The 21,758-nt window shown below is 50.5% G+C and overlaps 1 protein-coding gene across 7 annotated transcripts in view; it reads right to left on the bottom strand.

The window, feature by feature from the left end:
• Window positions 1–21,758, bottom strand: part of kidins220a (kinase D-interacting substrate 220a) — a 37,988-nt gene that overhangs the window by 3,824 nt on the left and 12,406 nt on the right. For 6 of the 7 annotated variants that reach the window (XM_023839233.2, XM_023839231.2, XM_023839230.2 and 3 more), the window contains 16 exons: window positions 21,448–21,627; window positions 20,455–20,614; window positions 19,988–20,139; window positions 19,509–19,795; window positions 19,168–19,308; window positions 17,520–17,757; window positions 16,733–16,806; window positions 15,908–16,121; window positions 15,498–15,660; window positions 7,259–7,437; window positions 5,723–5,934; window positions 5,081–5,197; window positions 4,746–4,802; window positions 1,591–1,728; window positions 1,220–1,318; window positions 30–242 (listed from right to left, as the gene is read on the bottom strand). In XM_023839233.2, coding sequence (XP_023695001.2) covers window positions 30–242; window positions 1,220–1,318; window positions 1,591–1,728; window positions 4,746–4,802; window positions 5,081–5,197; window positions 5,723–5,934; window positions 7,259–7,437; window positions 15,498–15,660; window positions 15,908–16,121; window positions 16,733–16,806; window positions 17,520–17,757; window positions 19,168–19,308; window positions 19,509–19,795; window positions 19,988–20,139; window positions 20,455–20,614; window positions 21,448–21,627 — 2,624 coding nt within the window. The remainder of the gene's footprint in view (window positions 1–29; window positions 243–1,219; window positions 1,319–1,590; window positions 1,729–4,745; window positions 4,803–5,080; window positions 5,198–5,722; window positions 5,935–7,258; window positions 7,438–15,497; window positions 15,661–15,907; window positions 16,122–16,732; window positions 16,807–17,519; window positions 17,758–19,167; window positions 19,309–19,508; window positions 19,796–19,987; window positions 20,140–20,454; window positions 20,615–21,447; window positions 21,628–21,758) is intronic. The other variant, XM_023839236.2, reaches the window with a different exon arrangement.

The raw sequence follows: 21,758 nt of genomic DNA, 5'->3' as shown, positions 1-21,758 counted from the left end.
TACGACAGAGTCAGGGCATCCTCACTTACCGGCCAATGGGAATCGCTGAGCTTATGCGGCTCATCCAGGGTCAGAGTGCTCAGGTCCTCAAAGCTTAGGCTGCACCTGTTGGATGCCTCGTGGTCAGTGGTGGTTGTGCCAGGGGCGACCGTGCCAGGGGCGACCGTGCCACAGTCTTGCCCACCGGCGGCCTGCAGGCCCTCATGAAGCACCTGGCTCTCTGCATGACGGAGCTCTGTCACCTGCAGAGGGTTCGAGGACACAGCACGGGGGTCTGTAAGGAACCACAATGGACACTTTCACGCACGTCCTGATCACTTCCAGCCATTTTCTTATTAGAAACAGCAAAACCACCGGTCGTCAGTCCAGTCACCCCAATCCTGGTTTCCATACTCAACGCCGTGTTAAGCATTTTAAACCCCCATTGCTCGTACATCGTCTGGACAAAAGTGTCTTCTAAATATATAAATGTGAATGTTATCACAAGCTAACTGCGCCATTCATGGCACAGAGAAAACAGCATTTTGTCCCTAAGGTCGTCTTCCATGAACGGCTTTTCCAATACTCTACTTTTTCAAGTTTACACACAAACCGTGGAAAATATAAATAAGATTTTGGTGCCTCAGCCCAACCTCAAAAAAGGCCTTGGAAACAGATATACAACGGCATTGTCCTGTGTATTCGCAGCGCTATTTGGATCAAATTACACCCAGAGAATCTTCAAAACAATCCCCAGCGTATGGAGAACCCCATTCAGGAAGGACACAGATAAGTTAAGACCAAGCCAACCAAACGCGGCCTTGATAAAGACTTGCTTTCCAACCAGTCGGATTCCCTGCGTTCGCGAGGAGAATTGGGCCCACACTGAGCGTCGACGGCAAGCACAGAGACAATAACTTTCCTTCATCTGAGTGTCAGGCGCTCTGGAGCAGATGGCCAGCCGCGTTTGGCAGCTCGGCGTTCGTTTGTATAAGCCTGAATGGAAATGTGATCAGTGCGGCTACATGTGTTACTGATTTCAACCTAGAACAGGCTGCGCTCTCAAAGAGACACGGGTTATAAAATTCAAAATATCAGGGAAACGGCATGCATATACACAGACCAGTCTCACACACACACACACACACACACACACACTTCACGTTGCACAATGTTTGGAGTCGAGATGCATCTTTAAAGACGAGTCGTCGTTTGTTCTCGTCCGTGTCTCTCAGCTCACCATTTCCTTGAAGAGATGCCAGTCGCCGAAATTCATGTCCATCTCCTTCTTAAGCTCGTCCAGATTGCACTGGGACAGCACTCTGCCATTGATGTTGGCCTGGGATGGAAAAGTGGGTCATTATATTTTTTTCAGATGACGACACGGCTGGATGACACTGTTCACGATGACCCTTGGCAACAGAGTGTGACACCACTGCGCATGCCAAGGACATCCCTAGGTCACGGGTAGAACTGGAGGCAAACCAGACAGTTGCAGAATGACATTAAATTACAGGAAACTGGAAACTGACTGTCACGTGACAAACACACACAAAACCTGTCACATGACAAACTCACACCAAATTCCCTCCCCAGCCCACCGGGCCACACCTTCATTACGGTGGCCAAGTACTGCACCAACATGGTTGGGTCGATGCCCTCGACCTGCTGGAGTCGCTCACACACACAGTCCGTCGTCATGGAGCTGAGTGGGATGGTGGATGGGCCAGGGGGGGCCATGGCGGAATCCTATCCGACGGAGCCGGGACCGGAAAACAGGATTGCATAGTCAGTGGGGGGGGGGGGGGGTTTCCCAGAAACCTGCTTGCTGGAGCTTGAACATTAAATTAAAACCAGGGACGATTTCGCTGGAAGAGAGGTTAGATTTCACATCACATTAAGCACAGCACGCTCTCCTAGGCCGGACCAACATTTGATGATTTTCCTTTGCGATTGTGCGGCAGATTGCTTTGCCCGACATCTCACCATGCTAATAGCTACACACTAGCTGCTACATGCTAACAGCTACATGCTAACTGCTACATGCCAAATGCTACACGCTAACCATGTTGACTCGGGGTATGCTGATAGCGGCAGCTAATGCCTGCTAACCGAGGTGCTAGCAGCTAGCCTGACACCTCCCATCCTCCCAGCTAACCTCAACCCAGACTAAAGTCTGCCTACCACTCGGTGTCAATTAATAATGGGCTCATAATTTATCCATTTCGATGTCACTTGACAGCAGCCATTATCTCGGCGGTAGGTGAGGACGAGCGGCGATGTGAGAGGAGTCGAAACTCCTCGCTCCCATTTAGTGGCGGTGACCTCGATTAATTTGGTGAATAAAAAAAAATGAATAAATTACAAAGGAAAAAAAATGTATTGAATAAGTATCAGAATAAAGAGACAATGACTGAAATGTCATGTGAGTGATAGCATGGTCCGGGTTGGGGGAGGAGCACAGCTCCTTTAGCCACGCCGGTAGGTTTCTCGTCGTGGCCTGTCAGAGGACATCGACGTGGGGGGGTTCACTGGGGGCCACGGGGGCGTCCTCTGATATTACACTTACGTGCTGCACCTGAGAAGATTATTAGCTTGCTTGTCTTTATTTAAACGGCCTCAGAGGAAGCAGTTTATCTTCCAAATAAAAGCGACCGAGGTTTACCCACAAACTAAGGTGCGAATATCCTGACGCTGAGCTCAGAACAGGCTTGGAGACACCGGACCAGCCTTAAATTTACTCTTTATTTAGGAGACACTTTTACCCAGAGTAATGTATAATTTTGGGGTGAAATAACTCTGGAGTAGTTAGTGGTTTAAAGGCGTTGCTCAGGGACCCAGTGGTGACATCACTCTGCCGATCCCGGGATTCAAACTGGCGACCCTTCTTTCACTGGCACTTCATCCTAACCCACTGAACCATACTGGCCCCCCAGTTTGCCAAATATGTCAGTCACATTAAATTATTCCCTAAATCTCACCTGTCCTGTAGGGGTCAGTATCCCTCACAGTCACACTTGGAGTTTTCATGCAGTATGGTGGCTTTCCTGACATTCATCACTCTCTCGCCACACACAAAATGGCGCTAAGGTCTAAATGGCGGAAAAGAGCACAACACACTCCAGCTGCGGCTCAGGACCAAAGCGAGAGCAGGGAACTGAGCTGCAACTGGCCGGGAAAGGGAGAGCAGAAACAGGGAGAACAGGAAGGTTAGGAAACGCACACGGGGTTAGATGGGAGGAAGCACTCGCTGCACTGTGTCAGCGGCGGTCGAGCCATTAGTCGGCATGGACAGCAGCATCGGGCTCCACCTTCTGAGGGAGCCGTGTCTTAGCAAGCTGATATAACCGACGGAGAAACTGAACGATTTTTTGGGGGGGATGTCACGCTAAATCTGTCAGTTGTTTTGTCCAGCCTGTCGGACGGCTTGAACCGCTCCGCCAACAGCCTGACAGGTAGGACAGAAAAGGGAAAAGAAAAGGGATGGTAATCACCATTACAGCACCGCGGGAAAAAAAAAAAAAAGAGGGGCGCGAAAATGATTTGCCTACGATTAGGCGGTAATTACTGTGTGCACTGGCGGGGCGAAAGGGAAGCGCGTTTTTAAGGCAATATAAACGGGGCCGTGTCTCACAGATGGCACAGACATCCACGCCGGCGAGTCCCTGACTGAGAAATCCGGGCAAATGCCCACACCCCGCCCCCCCCCCCCCCCGGAAGACGACCAGAAGGTGGAGCGTGAAGCAGATGTGCCTGGAAGTACATTTATTTAGCTTCACCATGACGTTTAAAAAAAAAAAAAAAAGTAGTGTGATAACGTATGCGGTTGTTCTCTTTTTTAATACCATTACATATTTCACTACAGCGAATCAAGCACTTTTTCCCCCCGCAAGGGTAAAATTACCATGGCTCCTGGGACCTGAGCAAACAACCTTCAGGTCAAGCGCAGAAGTCGAGGGGTTACAGATGCTGGCTCGGACTCCACACACGCAGAGCCTAGCGGTCTTTAACTGGCCTCTTTAATCTCCACTTTGCAGTGGCCCAGTAGCGCCCACTAAGAGCATTCTGGGATATCCTGAGATAATACGAAAGGGCGCGTACATAAGGATGACCTCGCATCACTCTCGAGAGCCCGGTGTGCGGGAAACGTCCGCAAGGACTTGAAGGGGCCTTCGAATCTGGTATGGGAGTTAGCGGGGGCGGTGACAGCGCCGATGGGCGATAACACCACGGCGGCGCTGCCGACGCAAGAGGAACAGAGAGCGATCTCTGCACAACAGATGAACACGGAGGAAAAACAGTTCTGGTATGAAGACTGCGCTTGGCGACGGTCCCTGTGCGGATCGGACCGGGAGTGGGTCGCGAGCATCCACCCGCGTCTGTCGCCGCCCGTCTGGCCGCAGCCTGTCTGCGTACGGTCCTTATGCAGCATGTCAGGGTCGGCGTCTGGTCCGAGGGGGACGACAGGAAGTCTTTCAGTGACACACGTCCTTTGGATGACGGACATGGCGCCCTCGTCGTTTATACGATGGCCTGAAAATGCGTGCTTTGATTTAGTTGAACTTGGTCGTGTTTGGGAATCAACATGCTCCAAGCCTCAGACATGCTTCCATGTGCTGCTCTACACTGGTTAGCTTCTTAAAAAGACAACCAAACCACAGAGGGCAGTCGCAGTGGTCCAATGGCGGCAGCTTGTGTTAGGGTCTCTGGACCAATGGGGTTAAGGGGGCGGGGAAGACAGAGCATGCTGTCCCTACAGGGGTTACCGCGGGAGGGAGAATGGGAGAAGGGAGACCCTCGCTGGCATCCTCCTTAATAACTTCCTGAGCACAGAGAAGAGTGGGCGGGACTTAGCATAACAGTGGGTGGGGCCAACATATTCAGAGAACCTGCAACCTGTTTTTAAATGCGGGGTAAATATGATTATTTTGAAACAGTCTACAACACCTTTTACAGACCAGAGAAAACCTCCAGTGACCATCCTCAGAGCAGGCCAAGGAATTATTATTACATTATTTCTATATATATATACACAATAAATAAAGCCATACAAGTAGAAATGAATGACATACATTTGTCATGCAAAGGACCTTGTACTTACTAGTGTGCTGTTCGTATTCCTGGGAAAGTCAGGCGTAACGGATGGGTGCAGAAGTGCATGATGGGAACTGGGAACGTACTGCCGGGGCAGCTGGTACACGTCATGGGGAAAATAGGGCTGGAGGGGGGGGGAACCCGGGGGGAGAGGCAAACTTAAATGGCAAAAAAATAAATCAGAATAAATAAATGGAAAAAAAAAAAACAGAATTGGCAGCGTCATGGAAACAACCAGCACTACAATGGAACACTGTCGGGGGGGCTGAGATGGCAGATGGTGAAATTAAGAGAATTTAGGGAGAGGTTTACACCAAAACCAGGATGGGGGTGACGATGAGGGCTTGGGGGGTATTTGGTCCAGTGTTCCCCAAACCAGGATGTGCCGAAACCAGTCGCTGAGCTGCAGAACATCTAAACTACCACATCACCATGATTTTGCACCTAATTTTCTTGCTAAGACACTCTGATAGTAGTTTTGAATTAAAGTGCACCTGCACCTGAACTGATTATACAGATCTCTTTTTCATGTGTTCGTTTTTGACAGGCTAGATTATTTTTAATTATTTTATCAGTCAGAAAGCAATGAATGGAGGCCCCTTTATTGAAAGCAGGGAGACGGCAGAATAAAAACAAGCCCCCACCCTACCCTGTTGTAGAAGGGATGCTGAGGGCCAGTCAGGCCGCTGTACTGGCTGCTGTGGGGCTGGGGGGGCAGGCCGGGGGCAGGCAATGTGGGGGAGCAGCTTGGAAGGTGCTGGCCGAAGGCGGCCGGCGCGCGCTGGGGGGGGGTGTCCTGGAGGGGCAGCGTGGGATAGGTCACGCCGCCGAGATGCATCTGCTCTCTTGCTGCCCGCACGTCTGGGGGGGGGAGAAGAAGTGAAAAGATGCTCACACTAGATACGGATTATTTTTAAACTGGATGGACCTCTAGCACAGAGCTGGGTGCTAAAGTTAACAAGGTCTAGAAGCAAAGGACTTTCTTTTAGGTTAATAGATGCTATCAGAGGTTTGTGTGGCTCAGCAGGTTAAGACTCTGTGCCTGTCACCGGAAGGTTGTCGGTTTGAATCCCGTGTTCAACAGAGCAGCTGCATTCCTGCTGGTCTTTAACCCTACGAAAAATGCCCCAGGGCTGTCGGACGGACAGCGGAGCTTATGTTCAGACTGTATATATACGTGTAGAAATGTGCATAATTTCCCTAAATTACAAGCGATAGCAGAGATAAAAACTAAATGCATCCGGAGCACAAGAGTTTGTGTGTCCTGCCACAGAAGACGCTATAGGACAGATGTTTAAGCGGACAAGTCAGGAGCCATTCAAGCTCTATTTCTAGCATATAAATGCTGCTTCCTCCTTACAAGAAAGAGTCACGCCTTTACAGATACCTTATTATCAAGATGACAACACAAGACTGAACAACTATTACCGAAAGAGGTCTGTGTTCACTGAAAGGCAGAAGGTAATTCACTCCTACAGGCTAAAATTATTACAGACATGGCAGATTAGAACCAGAGTAAAATTACAGACCATGTTTCGATTGATCTCATCTGAATAGTTTTGGTTCCACCCTCATGTTGCCACAGATATCTAATAATATTGGTAGCTAATAATACTGAGAGCTGATGAAGAGTGAGGGGCCATCCCACGGCCCAGAGGACGGCCGTTTGTCTGGCCGCGGAGATAAAGAAACCAGAGCGTGTTCCGCAACGCAAAATGGAGAAGTGAGGTGGGTCACCAAGACCCAAAAAAACAGGAGAGAAAGAACGAGTGGGGGTGGAGGGGGGGGGGGCACAGATTCTCCAGGCTAGCGAGCTGCCCACGTCGCGAGGGAACACCTCTCCGTCTGGCCACAGGTGGGCGCTGTCTGCGGCAGTGTGAAAGTGGACCCAGAACGTTTTGGGGGTCCCGACGACATTTTGCAGCATCCAGCCAGGTGGCTATATGTTTACATTGCTGGGGAGGAGGGGAGGGGGGGCTGACGTGACACAATGGAACCGCAGGTCACATTCCTGTCAGCGGAGGCAGCGGTGAGGGACAATGGCGTCCCTGTTAGTGGCCTAACTGTCACACTGAGCACATGATGACCTAAAATAGCACCACAGCGGGGGGGGGGGGATGTGTAAAGTACTGAGCATTTTATGGGTGTGAATTGCTCCCTCGTTAGGGTCTTTCCCCGCGTTCACCCGCAATGATCTCCCGGAGCTTGGGGTCCAGGTTGACCGTGCAGGGCAGGAACGTCTCCACGTCGTGGGCCGTCAGCAGGGGGGTCCGCGATGACAGGAAGACCTCGAAGCTGCGGACGTCTCCGTCGATCTCCAGCAGCGGCTCCACGTCTTTGGTCGTCGGGATGTTTTTGGAGATCCTGACGAGGGCCGAGAGGAGCGGTGAGACTCGGACCCGGATGGAGTCTCAGCACCCCAGCAGACCGTGACTCCTATCTGACCAGTCATGGCCTCTTATGTTAGGTTACAAACCAGAAACATTGTCATGTGTGTTTGGTTCATATCAGAAGCAGGACTTTGAAGCCCTCACTCCACACACACTGCCCTGGTGCCCCCCCCCCCCAAGTATTATATACTAACCATATAAATAAATATGTATTTGATGTACAGAAAAAAATAAAAGTAATTCAAGCTGACCTCCTCGAACAGTGGAGAGGGCACACAGCCTAACGTCACGTTTGGGATTTTCCGGTCCAGAGAGTAAAAGTCCAGTTCACTATACAGAATCACAGTCAAAGTACTCAACTGGTTGGCTGAAACAAAATCTTAGTCTGGACTTTTACTTTCTAGACCTGAAATATCCACCTCTGATGACTGGTGACTTCGCTGTCCCAGTGTGGAGTTTCTGGCTGGAGTTACTAGTACCATTTGGTTTTGCACATCGTGCCACCTATAGTCCACCTCGCAGCGTCACAACATCTGACATCAAGGGGGAAAAGTCTCATTACGTGAAAATCTATTCTTAAAACGAGCTGTGTTGATTATCAATATAAATGTGTTACATATTTGCAGTGTCACTTGGTAATCATTTAAGACGCTGGGACGTCACAGGCAGCTTAAGGCCTTTCCCACTTGCCCGTCGTCTACCTTGACCAGCAGGGGGAGGATTCCCAACCAGTGCCACACTCTGTGCTCCATCCTGCCCCCCCAAGCCTAAGGTGCAACAGGGGTTCGAGACGCCGAAATTGCCGGCGGCATGAACAGCTCAGCTGATCTGTCACATAGGAGGAGGATTAGATCTCCGACCCGAAAGCCCCAACACTGATCCTGCGGGGGGGGGCACACCCAGGGCTCTGCGCTGCATGGGGACGGCCAATCACGAGACACGCTGTGAGAAGAGAAGTGGGGGTGGGGTGTGATTCGCTCCTTTCCCGCAAAGCTGCGTGCGAAGACAGCTGAGGAACCCCCCCACTCCCCCGGAGAGCTGTTGGTTATTTGGACATTTGCCAACTCGAGGAGGTGGGGGGGGGGGGGGGCAGTGACACTAGCCGCTCGTGAGAGCCGACTTCCCCCTGACACAGGAAGTGCCGCTCATTTCACCATCAGCCTCCTGGCCAACGGCCTTCTCCTTTTTAGGAATCGCAACGCCTGCCTGTTTTTTTGGGTGCTAAAGACGCACAGGTGGCTCCTTCCTCGCCCGGCCATCGATAGCACTCTCTCTCTCTCTCTTTTTTGTTGTTCTTAAAAAACGCCGCCAAGTGAAAGGTTTAGCCCGCGTCCGCGGCGGGAGCCGGTGCCGGCTCGCTGGACGCCATGTTTAGCCTGGCCCGCAAACGTGGGAGAGCGGCCCCTTCCAAGAACAACACGGCAGCTGCTGGCCACGCCGGCCAATGGCCCCCTCCCGGCTACCGGGACGCCGCCGTCCGGTTCCGCCGTCCAGATTCGCGACAGACTGATCCATCAGTCGCGTCTGCCTGCGCTCTGGCCAGCCGTCAGGTATCTCTGCCTTCCTTCGGACGACTGGAAGCTTCCAGATCCCACCCGCCAGCACGACATTTGCTCGGAGACCGAACGACGTCGCCTCGAGTGAAAACAAACCCAAACAAACAGACACATGGGTCCGAATCTCCCGGCTTGTGTTTGGATCGCGGTTTTCTCCCCAAATCATACTCCGCCGTTCCCCCCTGTACCTTTCGCCAAAACTCCTATGGTTCGAATGCCGGGCCTCTTAGAAACCTGTCGCAGCGTCCCAACTGATTAAGACACTCCTCAAGAGCCAGCATTCGTGGGAGACGGCCTCCAGATTCAGTAATCAAAATCGAGTACTTCTGGCTGGTTCTCTGTTCACGTGCCCGTCCTCCTCAAACACAGGCATTCAGATCCAATATCTAATGGTACGAACCTGGAAGTAGCTTCCGGGTCTGAATGCGACAGTAGCTGCCTTTTACCAGTGAAGAGGGGGATGGATCATAAGGAAGTTGGCAGCCATCTTGAACAATAAAACCATTGATCTGCCTTGTTACCACAAAGGGCAGTAAAATGTCTAAATCCTGCAGGGCAGTTTAGTCCCCTGCCACCCACTCTGAGTGCTGATCTTAGTGCTACTCGGGCCCAAAAAAAACAAGAGAATTAACCGGCTCCGTTCCTCTTGTTCTGAACTCCTACTTACTGCAGCTGAGAGGGGTGGGGGGGGGGGGGGGGGCTGGCATACAATCTTCCCTCTCTTCTCCTGCCACCAGGGCTCCAAATTCCCAGCGTGGGCCGCGGCGACCCGCCCCGGTGCGGCCCAAAGAACGGCCCCGCAGAGGCTGAGAAATGCACTCGCATATTTATCAGGAGGAATCTGTGAAGAGGACCAGTGTTCCTGACATGGCCGACAACAATGGCCATCAGAATCCTCAGTGGACGTCACGCAGCATTCCAGCGACGGACGGACAGCCTTTCCCAACGGACGGGAGCAGGAGCCCCAGGATCATCCGGCCCCAACCCGGTCCGGATCGTCATCGCTGCGTTTTTCCCACTCAGGAGACTTCCAGAACATGACCTTCGGGGGGCGGGGGGGAACTTTCAGCGAGGCTCTACGATGACAACTGACTCCCCGCACTGGAATTTCTGTCCAGATGCGTCAAGCCTCAGCTTCATAACCTAACTGCCTTTCAGACGGAGACCGGCCTTCAACGCAGAATGTCTATTGTTGATCCTGATGAATGAACTGATAATGTAGGAAGGCCCTCAGACTCCGGAACCTTAACTGGACCTTCACAGAACACACACACACACACACACACACACACACACACACACACACACACACACACACACACACACACACACACACACACACACCTTTGTGGGGACTCTCCATTCATTTCTTCAGTCATAACCCTAATGTCAGCAATGACGACAATTGACGACTTTTGGTATTTTTCATTTTTTGATTGCAGCTACACAATGAAAATTTGGACGCCACAATGTAATACATACATAACTCACACACACACAAACACACGCAGGCACTTCTTGTTTGACTTAAGTAATCTGCTCAAATCGCCATACCATTTAATACACCTTATAGCAAAAACCATGCAAGCCAAAAATATACTAGTACTACGTACTAAAGACGACTTATTAAAAAAATGAAAAGATAAAGTGGTAATTTACTTATGGACGTATGTCACGTTTCTGTATTAGCGCTTCCGTAAACTATATTTCTTGCATTCATTTGGATTTACTTTATGTCCGTTTTATGCAAGTCGAGAGCTGCCTGTATAAAAATACATCTCTGGGGTGAACCTGCAGGTCCGTGCGGGATAATCTGACATCTTTTACACGCTGCAAACTCCATGTTTTTGATCTGACTGCAGAATACAGCCAGTGTTGGGGATTTCAGGTCCAGAAACGACAAATCCAACAAAGATTTTGTTTCTGCAAACCAGTTGAGCATAAAGAGCCACAGTCACGCAGCTACAGTGCTCGACGGCATTGTCTTGCCACAGAAGTGCGTCGCTTGCCAATCTGGAGAACCGTACCCACCGACGTGGTGGGGCCCAGGATCACAGGAACCGACGAGGGACTGTCCTTCCGAAACGGATCCCACGGGAAACGCCGGGAAACAGCGTGTCAGCACTCCTGTCCCAAACGGGCCGCGGAAGGATGGGCAGGGTGCAGAATAAGCGGATATTGTGGGCTTAATTACACAGGGAGCAGGGTATATATTTGGAGCGGGTCCCAATTAAGCGAGAGAGCCTCCTCTGCTCTGGTGTTCGTCTCGGGGAAGCTGGAAAAGGCTCATTAAAACGCATGGAACAGCACACAGAATAAAGACGACTCACAAAGGCCACTACACTGTGACTAACCAGTCTTTATTTTATTCCTAGTGCACAAATCCGCCGCCATAAGACGAGGGATGATCTCCATGTCTGTCAGACATTTTCGCAGCTCATATCTTTTTTCTGTCTTGGTTTCTAGGGGCCTGACTGAAAAGGATGTTTCCATCACCCTTCGCATCCCAGAATGCACCACCCAGGAGAGTGGTCTGGCTTGGACTCTGCAAAACAGAGGTGCGTCATTCACAGGAGGGTCTGTGAGATCAGAGGGCAGGGGTGTGGCGTGTCTGCTGGGTCGGACAGAGGGGCCCATTCAGACGTGTTCCTCACGCACAACGGATCCTGGACAGCATGGCATATATTTATGGACTGTACCAATGCTGATCCGCTAAAGGGGGGGACAAACGTAGCCTTGAATAACCTCACCTTCTGTGAAACTGGGGTTCACAAACAAAATGTTAGCCGGGCTCCATGGCAATAAACAAATTATGACAGTTATAATTCATTTCTAATAAACTTTATTTTCAAAACACCTTAACAACTTAGCATGATATCCCCAAAATTCAGAATAAAGGACACAAAGCAGAGGTCCCTCTCAGGATTGGAACTGGGAGCCTTAACTGTCCTGCCACCTGCTGGGCAGGTAGAGATTACCGCTAACTTTTCAAATTCCTTTTTATTATTCCTCTGCTGAAATTGAGCTGAAACAACAGCCACGTGAAGAAAGGAAGATGGGTCTGTATCTCTGGACACCTCCCAGGTTTATTTACAGGACGTCACATGACAATATCGGCGGGGGGGGGGGCAGGGGGGGCAGAAAAAGCGACAATGTGTCAGTCACTCACAGCTACAAAAAAAAGTTCAAAAAGTACTAAAAAATAATATAAAAATGGCTCTTTCTTCATAAGTAGTATTTAGCTGGTTATTAGGATTCAACATAAAAGAAATCGCACAAATGTGCTTTACAAAATGCTTTTATCTCAACACGTAATTGCAAGCAAATTACAATAATTGGCCCAATTAAAGTAATCCTGAATGAACAGTATGTCATCTTAATGTTTCAGTACTTGGGAGAAGAGGCTTTCTAATTATCTGAAATCGCTTTCCATGTGTTCATTTCAAATGTCATCAGTTAAAACTTTTAACAGTTGGGAGAGTGGCGGGTAAAAGCCCACGTTCGCGCGGATCACTGAGAAGCAATTGTTCAAAAATGAATGCAGGACTTGAAGGCTCTGACAGAGGCCTTTGTACGCTGGGCCCGCGAATTAAAAAGGGAACGTCGGCGGTAATTGTTCACGGCAAAGCAGACGGCGGACTGGCGGGCCACGTCGGGGAATTAGGAGCCTGAAATTCGGAGCGGACAGGCAGAGCGAGCCACCTGCATCGAGGGGGAATGGAATTCCGCGGAAGGAGCTAAACCGTAAGGTTGCAATTCCCCTATATGAAGAAAGGGGGAGCTCTAACAGGACCCCCCCCCCCCCCCCCAAATTCAGACCGGCTCAGAGAAAGCACCTTTCGACCCCGTGGAGGCCGGTGGCCGTGAGTGAAGATGGGGACAGGTCCAGGTCCAGGGGGCTCGGCCCACACCGGTTCCGCTGGGTTCCTGGCAGCGACGTGGCGCCAGATGTCAGACCAGAACCAGCTCAATGGGCCGCACTTCCTGCTAAGGTCAGGATTTGAGTTCCATAAATAAATTCCCCCAAGGACCGGAGCAGACCAAAACGTACCCGGAGTTAGCCGGAACGCTTTTTTTCTACGGGTAACTATCTTCTAAACTGTTTTCGTTCGCTCCTCCTGGTTTGGTTTCTTCACACTGTCACACATTCTGACGTCACACAATCTATTTTTGGTTGGAAACCAAAATACAGTAATAACAATAACCCCCCCCCCATAAAAAAGGACATTTCCCTTCGGTTTGGCCCTATTAATCCTCCAAGAGGACAGAAAGAAAAGGCTGAATCTTTGTTTTTTGTAGTATTATCTGGCAATTAGTCCAGTTTTGTTTGAAAATTAAGTAAAAAATAAATATCATGATCAAATTTATAAACAAAGGTCTGCATTAAGCACACACACAGCCTTCTGGGAGTCCACTGCGAGGCGGCTTTCAAGCGGACCAAACTAGCTCCAGGCTGGAGGTTTAAATCGCCGTTTTCTCAGCAGGGTGAGCGAGGCAAATCCCTTGACTTCCCGTACCCCCCCCCCCTTTCGCTTCGGCTAGTGGCTCCGGGACACACTGCCGCCATTGTTTTTAAAAGGTGCTTCTCGGCACTTTCTGCTGGCCGGCACAGCCTGGCCACGGCGTTAATCAGAAGAAGCTGATGTTATTAGCAGATTATGCACATTCTGCGGAAGATTAGAACACAGGAGCCTCACTGGGGACGCGACCCTGATGGGAGGGTGGGTCGAATGTTTGGGTGCGTGGGGAACACCATGATGAACGAATCAAACTCAAAATTTAAACCGGACACAAAACCAGACACAGGGGAAAATAAACAACAACAACAACAACAACAACAATGTTACTGTTATGATCGTTATTATTATTATGGATTAAATGGCCTCTCGCTTGCTTTCCGGTAACCCAAAACGCAGAACCAGCGAGCAGGGCCCCAGCCACCCAGAAACTTCTCTCTGGTCAGGCACAGCGGCCCGTGACCAAAACACAAAGTGACAGCTGACCTCCGAGGGCCTGAGTCATGCTTCCTGCCTGAACCCGTGCTCCGTGGCCCCGATCGCAGCGGTTACACACTGACTCCCCCCTCGGACTGAATGAGGACCTTGGGGGGGCTATCTGCCCAGTTTCTCGTCAAGCCACGACCGAGATGGGTGCTGTGACTCAGTCTTCTATAAAAAGCGCAGGCGAGATGCATGATTCACAGACCCCCATCCCCCCACCCCCCACGGCAACTTCACAAAAAAAAAAAAAGAGCAGCAAAGGGCCCCTACAGTCTTATCTAGGCAATGTCTCCAAAGATATGGCTTCCTGATTGGGCAAAAAAAATATATAAAATGTGCCGCTAAGTTGACATGCGACTGCGCTCTGGGCGGATACGTCGTCCAGGTCCGACGCTCAATTTTACCCAGGTAACATTTATTAATTCAATTAATTAAAAAGGTGCTGTCTGATCCCCTCGTACACCCTCCCTGCTGCACCCCAGGGCTTGGACCCTCGTACACCCTCCCTGCTACACCCCAGGGCTCGGACCCTCGTACACCCTCCCTGCTACACCCCAGGGCTCGGACCCTCGTACACCCTCCCTGCTACACCCCAGGGCTCGGACCCTCGTACACCCTCCCTGCTACACCTCAGGGCTCGGACCCTCGTACACCCTCCCTGCTACATCCCAGGGCTCGGACCTTGCGTGGCCTGACACAGCCCTGCTGATATTTCAGACTTCTGGGTATCTGACGATCGAACATCCGCTAACATGCAGCAATCTTTAATGGCGACCCGCCGGCACCCAAGAGCGAGGGGACGCCATGGCCCGGCCTAGCGGATCGGTGAATGCTGTGGCAAAGTGAGCGCCTTTAAACGTCTTTGTCACCTGTCTACCACACTGCGGAATGATATCAGCCCGACTCCGTTCCTGTTACAGATGTGCAATTTAAATGTGAGGTTACACAACGTCCACACGCACAGAACGTGCTTCAGATACAGTCTCTCCAAGGCGATGAGCCAGTGCTCAGTCTGCGCATAGAAAATCCCCTACTGCCACCTGCTGGACACTCATAGTCATACCGCTCTTTACTCAAGTTGACGGCAAGTATGAATCATCAGTAGCGTTTACACATCGATCACAATAAGACACAGTGTAACAAGTGCATGACTACATGAGGATTTAGGCCCACAGTACTTAACTAGGGTAGCATGTAGCATAACGCTAACAGACTTGGACCTTGAGATGGGGAGCGTAAGAGGGAACATAATTCTTACCAAGGGATCAACCTTATTATGACATGAATGACATGTCCTGAAACCAGTGAGTGACAGAGAAAGGGCATGCCAATGGCCAATCAGCTTTCAGTTGGGGCCCCGCCCCTGTATATACCCTTGCTCAAGCACAAATGTATTTCCACAGTATGGGCTGTGTTACTAAACCACTGTAAATAAAAACGGGACCCCCCTGAGCCCTCCTCCCCCCCACTCCACAGACCTCTCATAGATGGTCTTGAGAGTCACTTTGTCGGGCACCCCTTCAGTTTCCTCCAGGAAGAGGATGAGCCAGGAGGTGCGGTAGGGCCACTCCTCAGTCAGGTTGATCCAGGACGCCAGGCGGTCCCAGCTGAAGGTGATCTGATTGGCCCTCAGCAGTCGACCTGGTTTTTTGTAACAGGCATAGAGGCCACATCGGGGCCAGAGAAAATTCAACAGGTTAGCATTAGCATGCTACAACAGGCATGGCGATCATGGGAATCTGACACGTTCACGGGAATGCTCGCTATAACCTTGACGCAGGTGAACTCAACCTCAGTTTCCTTTGCAAATTTCTATCTGTATCAATGAACTTATGGGTGCAAGCAATGGAAGGCTGGATATCGGTCAGGGAAAGTCACGTCGGGGCACCTGTGACGGACACGATGTTGATGAGCCTCCTGATGGTCTGGGGGCTGATGTCACTGAACCAGTCCTCTGTCACCAGCAGCTTGGTCAGGTCGAAGGACATCTGCCTGGTAAGACTTCTCTGAATCTGCCTCCGACGGTAGGTGTCCTGCGGCAAGACGAAGCTCAGGGGGCCTGCAAGCGGGCCTTGCGTAGCTCTCTCCATGTACCCAGTTCCCTGGAAATACAGAAAAACATCTCGCCACTGAGATTAGGCGGGAGAGACGGTTGAGGCCTCGTCTTTCCTTGTTTATATGCTTGCTTTTCTTGTTTGTTTTTTTTTTTTTTGTAGAACCGGTTGGAAGGATGGATTCGAGACCTGAGGAGAAGGGGCGAAGAGCAGGAGGAAACAAGGAACTTTCCGGAATAAGGGGAGCGGGGAAGAGGGGGAGCCGGCGGGATGAATAAATCACGCCGCAAACAAATGGCGCCTGCGAGAGAGGGGCAGAGACACTTAGCCTCCCGCAAGCAGCCCTGGCGCCATCGTTTTGTCAGCGCGACCCACTGCCGCTGCACCCTGTCATTAGCCAATGGCGTCGCAGTGGGAAGGATAAACAGACATTAAATCAATTAGAGCCACTGCCCGCGACCCACAGACGGGCGCCCACCTCACCCGGCAAGTGGGCACATGTGTGCCAACAACTCTCCCCCCCCTACAGCCGATGTCAACAAACTGATCGATGGCCTGAAACAGCTGGATGGGGGTCCAGCTACTGTGACATCACAAAATTCTTTTGGCCCCTGGCTGGGGCTCCATGACTTCCAGGGGTGGGGCTTCAGGATCCTTACCCTGAGGCTTGGTGCCGCCCTGCTGCCCAGTCGGCTGTGTTGGGACACCTTCCTGTCTGCCATGTCATGGCCGTCTGCAGGAAGAGAGACACCCATACATCATGAGCCCTCCCCGACCAAAACAAACTTGCGATACACACCCTACATACAACGGATATTTGGATGACATAACTTAACCACACCACTTACGATCCATCCCTGATCATATGTCAACACGCTGTATACCAATTATTCGGCACATAAATGGATATAGGCTCCGGTTTTATATACAATAATGAAGAATGATAATCTCTGCACAAGGGAATATTCTTAAGAGGAGGAGATACTTTATTAATTGCTTCTCTTTTTGCATACCCCATCTTTCTCTCCATGTGACACATATAGAGGCGAGTGTAAGCTTGGGGGGGGCACAGGGTCAACTAGCATACAGCACCCCCTGGAGCTGGGGGTTAAGGGCCGTGCTCAGGGGCCCACAGACATGTGACTGTTCTGCCGAGGCTTGAACCAGCAACCTTCTCACAAGACATGGAGGCTTAGCTCACTGGGCCACATACCGCCCCGGACCAGGGCGTATAAAATCACAGCTAAGTATTAAAATGAACTATTACTTTGTATTAAAGCAGCCGCAGCTCTGAAGCAAGCAGATAATTCTCTGACAGACCTGATTATGACCATAAACAGCTAATTTCTGTCACATGATCATATCATATCCAAAACTAGATGGTTCCCAGTTGAGTGTGTCACACTGGGCCCAGGAGGGGGCCGGCGAGACAAGCGGGCAGGTTACCATCCGGGCTGGTGACGTCGCCACTAAGGGGCGCCGTGGCGCACAGCCGACGACACCCTCCGAGGCCGCGGCTGTTGAGGAAGACGGGCAGGTGCACGATGTTGCGCATGTAGTCGTGCCCGTTGATGTTGGAGTCACGCAGCACGCTGTTCAGGTTCTGGTTGATGGCCTTGATGATGATGTGCGGGTCGCTGGCAAAGATGGCGATGAAGGGGCCTTTGGAGAACAGCACCCTCACCTAGACGGAAAAACACCATTTCCCATCATCCTCCCATCATCCTCCCATCATCCTCTTTGGCACAGTTTGATGACAAAATTTAGCATTTGATGCTAAATTAATCAATGGCACTACTGTGAAAAACAGGAGAGCAAGAGAGTTATTCATGTTTAGAATTTTATTCAGTTATGTCTTAAATTATATAAACACACATCCCATAATTTTAAACCTGTCAAGGCTTTTTTTTAAGGTTGACAGATATCGGGCCTTTAAATTGCATTACTTTCATGAAGCTAACTTTTTAAAGTAGGTTCCTACAGTCCACTTTTACTGTACATTTAATAGATGTAAACTAACATAGAACAGCTTACTATAAATCATACACTTACAATAAAGAGGAATGTACACAGAGGTCACCCCCAGCACATTTTCCGCAGTCACACACGGGAGGAATTCACATTGTGTGCTGCAACCTGTTGGGATTTTCCAGGACGCTACGAGATGCTGGGTCACTGTGAAATGTCACATGGGCAATCCCTGCCCCAGTTAGTGCCCGTTTGCATGCCAAGGAGCCCCTAATGCCCCATGGCCTGTCGCCACAAAACTCGCTCACAGTTTTTGAAAGAAAAAAAAAATCTTTCCACTGGGATTCATACATTTAATCCGCGGCGCACAAATATCATCCCCCCCCCAAAGTCCTGGAAAAACATTTGGTTTTCCGAAAAAATGTAATTTGCAGGGTTCTATCGGATCCCCCGAAACGGACCTCAGAATCGGAGCAGGAAGCAGCAAACAGTTCTCACAAAACAGTCATTCATTAGCTGTACTTTGCAGGATGGAGGATTTTATTAGTCCCAGAAGGGTCTGCCAATTCACGGGGATTATCCCCCCCCCCCCCACACCACCCCACCACATAGCATTTGGCTGGAGGAAAATTCTATTACTCTCAACGAGGAAAAGAATTTGAGCCCCTGGAGGGCTTACAGATCAACTCCAAAAACTACTGTGTACAGTTTGTACCCCAGGAGATCCATTCCTGGGGGGGGGGGGGGGGGGGTGGGGGTGGTTGCAACAGCCTAAAGTCCATTCTGCAAAGTCATACCCTGAGGGGGCCCTGAATTTTAATAACTAATAAGTTCCCATGTGGGTTTCTGGGAAACGATCTGAGAGGATTTCCCTGGTGCTGCACTCTTTCAGGACAGCGGGGGTCAAAATACCCTGTTTTTTCTTTTTACTTTCCAGGTCACTAAACATTTTAGCTCCTAAAAACTGATATTTTACAATTTAAAAAAGTCTCAGATGGATAGCAATCATAAGACATAATGACAAACTTGGCTGTGTTTGGTTTGTGCAGCAGCTGAAGATCACTCTGGATTTGGTTAAGGTCAACAGCGCCGCCCTGTTGGTAGAGTGACCAGATCCCACCCTTACCGTGTCTAGCATCTGGAGGACCTTGTCCTGCTCGCAGGAGTCGAGCCCGTCGATGATCACGACCAGGCGCGTCTGGTTCTGGGTGAAACAGTCGATGGTCTTCGCCATCTTAGCCATCAGCTCAACTTCACACTTTAGGACCTGTGAGGGCAGACCGCGGCGCAAGTGAGATGACGGGGTCCTTAAACGACAGAGCACCTCTGAGCTCAAAAAAATAAAATAAATAAAAATGAATAAAATGCCCAAGATGCCAAAAACACAACACATAATCTCAAAGACTAGGAAGCAATGCTTCATACGGATGGCTTTGATGTGTAAAGACCACACACACGCGCACGCACCTTCATGAAGCCCTCGCTCTTCAGCTTCTGCATCCTGTTAGCGGCGCTGTGGAGCCGCCTGCGCTGGGAGTGCAGCACCGAATCCAGCACCTGCCACCACGTGCAGCAGTTCAGCAGCAGGCCCAGGCCCACAGCACACGCCATGGCAATCAGCGCCGCGTTCACCGGCAGGTTCTGCTCGTCCACCTTGAAGACGGCCAACAGGGTCAAGCCCGTGATCAGGCAGCCCAAGACGAAGATGAAGATGACGAAGGAGGGCACGCAGCAAGTCTTCTTCCACCTCTTCCCTGAGAGACCAACAAAAAAACGAAGAAAACAACTTACACCTCTAGGATCTGACTCCCTAATAGACATCTCATCACGATTTCCAATCTATTAGAATCTATTTCTATGATGCTATACATATTGATGATGAAATAGATTAGACTCCCATTTCTGCATGCCAGCCGCAGTACAATGCAGAGGATTCTCTGGCACACCTTGCGTCTCGTCCGTCTTGAAGACCCGGAAGAGCCTGGTGGCCATGAAGCCAAACTCCCTCTCGCAGGCGTCAGACAGGGTGGCGATCATCTCCGCCATGGAAGTCTCCCCGCCCACGCTGGAGAGCCGGTTGTAGTCGGTGAACAAGAACCTGTTACAGTAAAATGAGAAAAAGCTTGAGGCGACGAGGGGTGACAATGCAGGACCGGGAACTCAGAGACCCCACAGGTTAATGCCGTTTAGAATTAGAATTATAAGGAGCGTCACTGATCCCAGAGGGATGATCTTTATCGATCTCAATTGATTTAGGTTTTAATAATTTTAATGGGAAAACTTCAATGCTACTTTGAATGGAAGGAAGGTCTGATACAAAAAGCCACACGACTAAAGAGACGCGAATTCTCTTGATTCATGGTGAACCTGCAAGCTTTCAGCCCAGGTCACGACCCCCTCCCCCTGCCGGTACCTGACGGGCAGGGCACGGGTGGTCTGCTCTGGCAGCTCGGGGGGGTTGACGAACATCAGCTTGAGCAGCAGCTCCAGGTAGCCGACATGCCGGGCCAGGCGTGTGCTCAACACCCAGGTCCAGCTGTCACCTCCTCTGCGGCCACCAATATAAACCACCACTAGGGGGAGACAGAGGGGCCAGGACGAACTCTGAATCATTTGGCGCTGGGCCATGTTCTTCTCAAGGCGGAACTAGACAGTAACTAATTTACAGTAAGGGGTTTAAGTGTAATTTATTCACATTTAAAAAGGGGGCCCAAAAGAAACTGCACACCTGTGTCATGCAGCAACTATTTTAGGATTTAGGACGGGGCTCTGACTTCACATGTTCATGATGTCACAGGTTCGAGAGCTGCTGCAGCAGTCTCGATAAGTTAATAAACAAGTCAGCATTAAATGTTTAAATGTCTAATGTCTCTGTGGATGAAAATGCAGAGGCTGCGCTATTGTATGATCATAAACAGCTCAACAACCACGTAATTCATCTATTTATTTTTATAGAAATACTGCCCTCTAGTGGTAGATTTCTTATTTACATTTAAATTAATTTTAGAGCTAAAACCCATTTACCTCGTGGTTTATACATAACAGAGAAGTTTAGTTAGCTTGTGTTTGAGGACAAAGGGGCAGTAGAAGCTACTTATTGCACTTAGCATTATGGTTACATAACGTCCCCAAGTGGCGCTTCTTAGATCTGATGAGCGTAACTTTTGACCTCCACAGGTTGCGGTTACCGCAGGTCAGTGTTTCCCAAGCTGGTCCTCGGGGACCCAGAGACTGTCCACGTTTTTGCTCCCTCCCACTCCCTGCCAGACAGTCCACATTTTTGCTCCCTCACAGCAGTAGTCAGCTGGGAGAGAGCAAAAACATGGGTCATCTGTGGATCAGAGGACCGGACCGGGAAACGCTGCTACAGATCCGGTGCCAGCCGACTCCTGAGCGGTGCCCCTACCGAAAAAGATGTAGAGCAAGGCGAGCAGGGTAAGGGCCACAGCCACGGCCAGACGGGGGTCGACGGTGAAGCCAAGCACCAGGGCCACGGTGCCACACAGCAGGAGCGTCAGGGTCACCACAAGCCAGGAGAACTGGAAGAGGGGCTCCACCTGCTGCCCGGAGAACATCTTCATCTCGTCTGCAGAGAGATCTGGCTGAGACTCGCAGGCTTAGCCTTCAGCGGCGAAGCTGTTTTAAGAGCTACAGCTGAAGTGCACACTGTTAGCTCAGCGGGCGGAAACCCTGCAGGCCTCGGCAGGTACGCTTTAA

This window comes from Paramormyrops kingsleyae, chromosome 14, assembly GCF_048594095.1.
Source record: "Paramormyrops kingsleyae isolate MSU_618 chromosome 14, PKINGS_0.4, whole genome shotgun sequence".
Lineage (NCBI taxonomy): Eukaryota > Metazoa > Chordata > Actinopteri > Osteoglossiformes > Mormyridae > Paramormyrops > Paramormyrops kingsleyae.
Note: the sequence above shows the minus strand (reverse complement) of the source record. Positions and strands in the feature narration are given on the sequence as shown.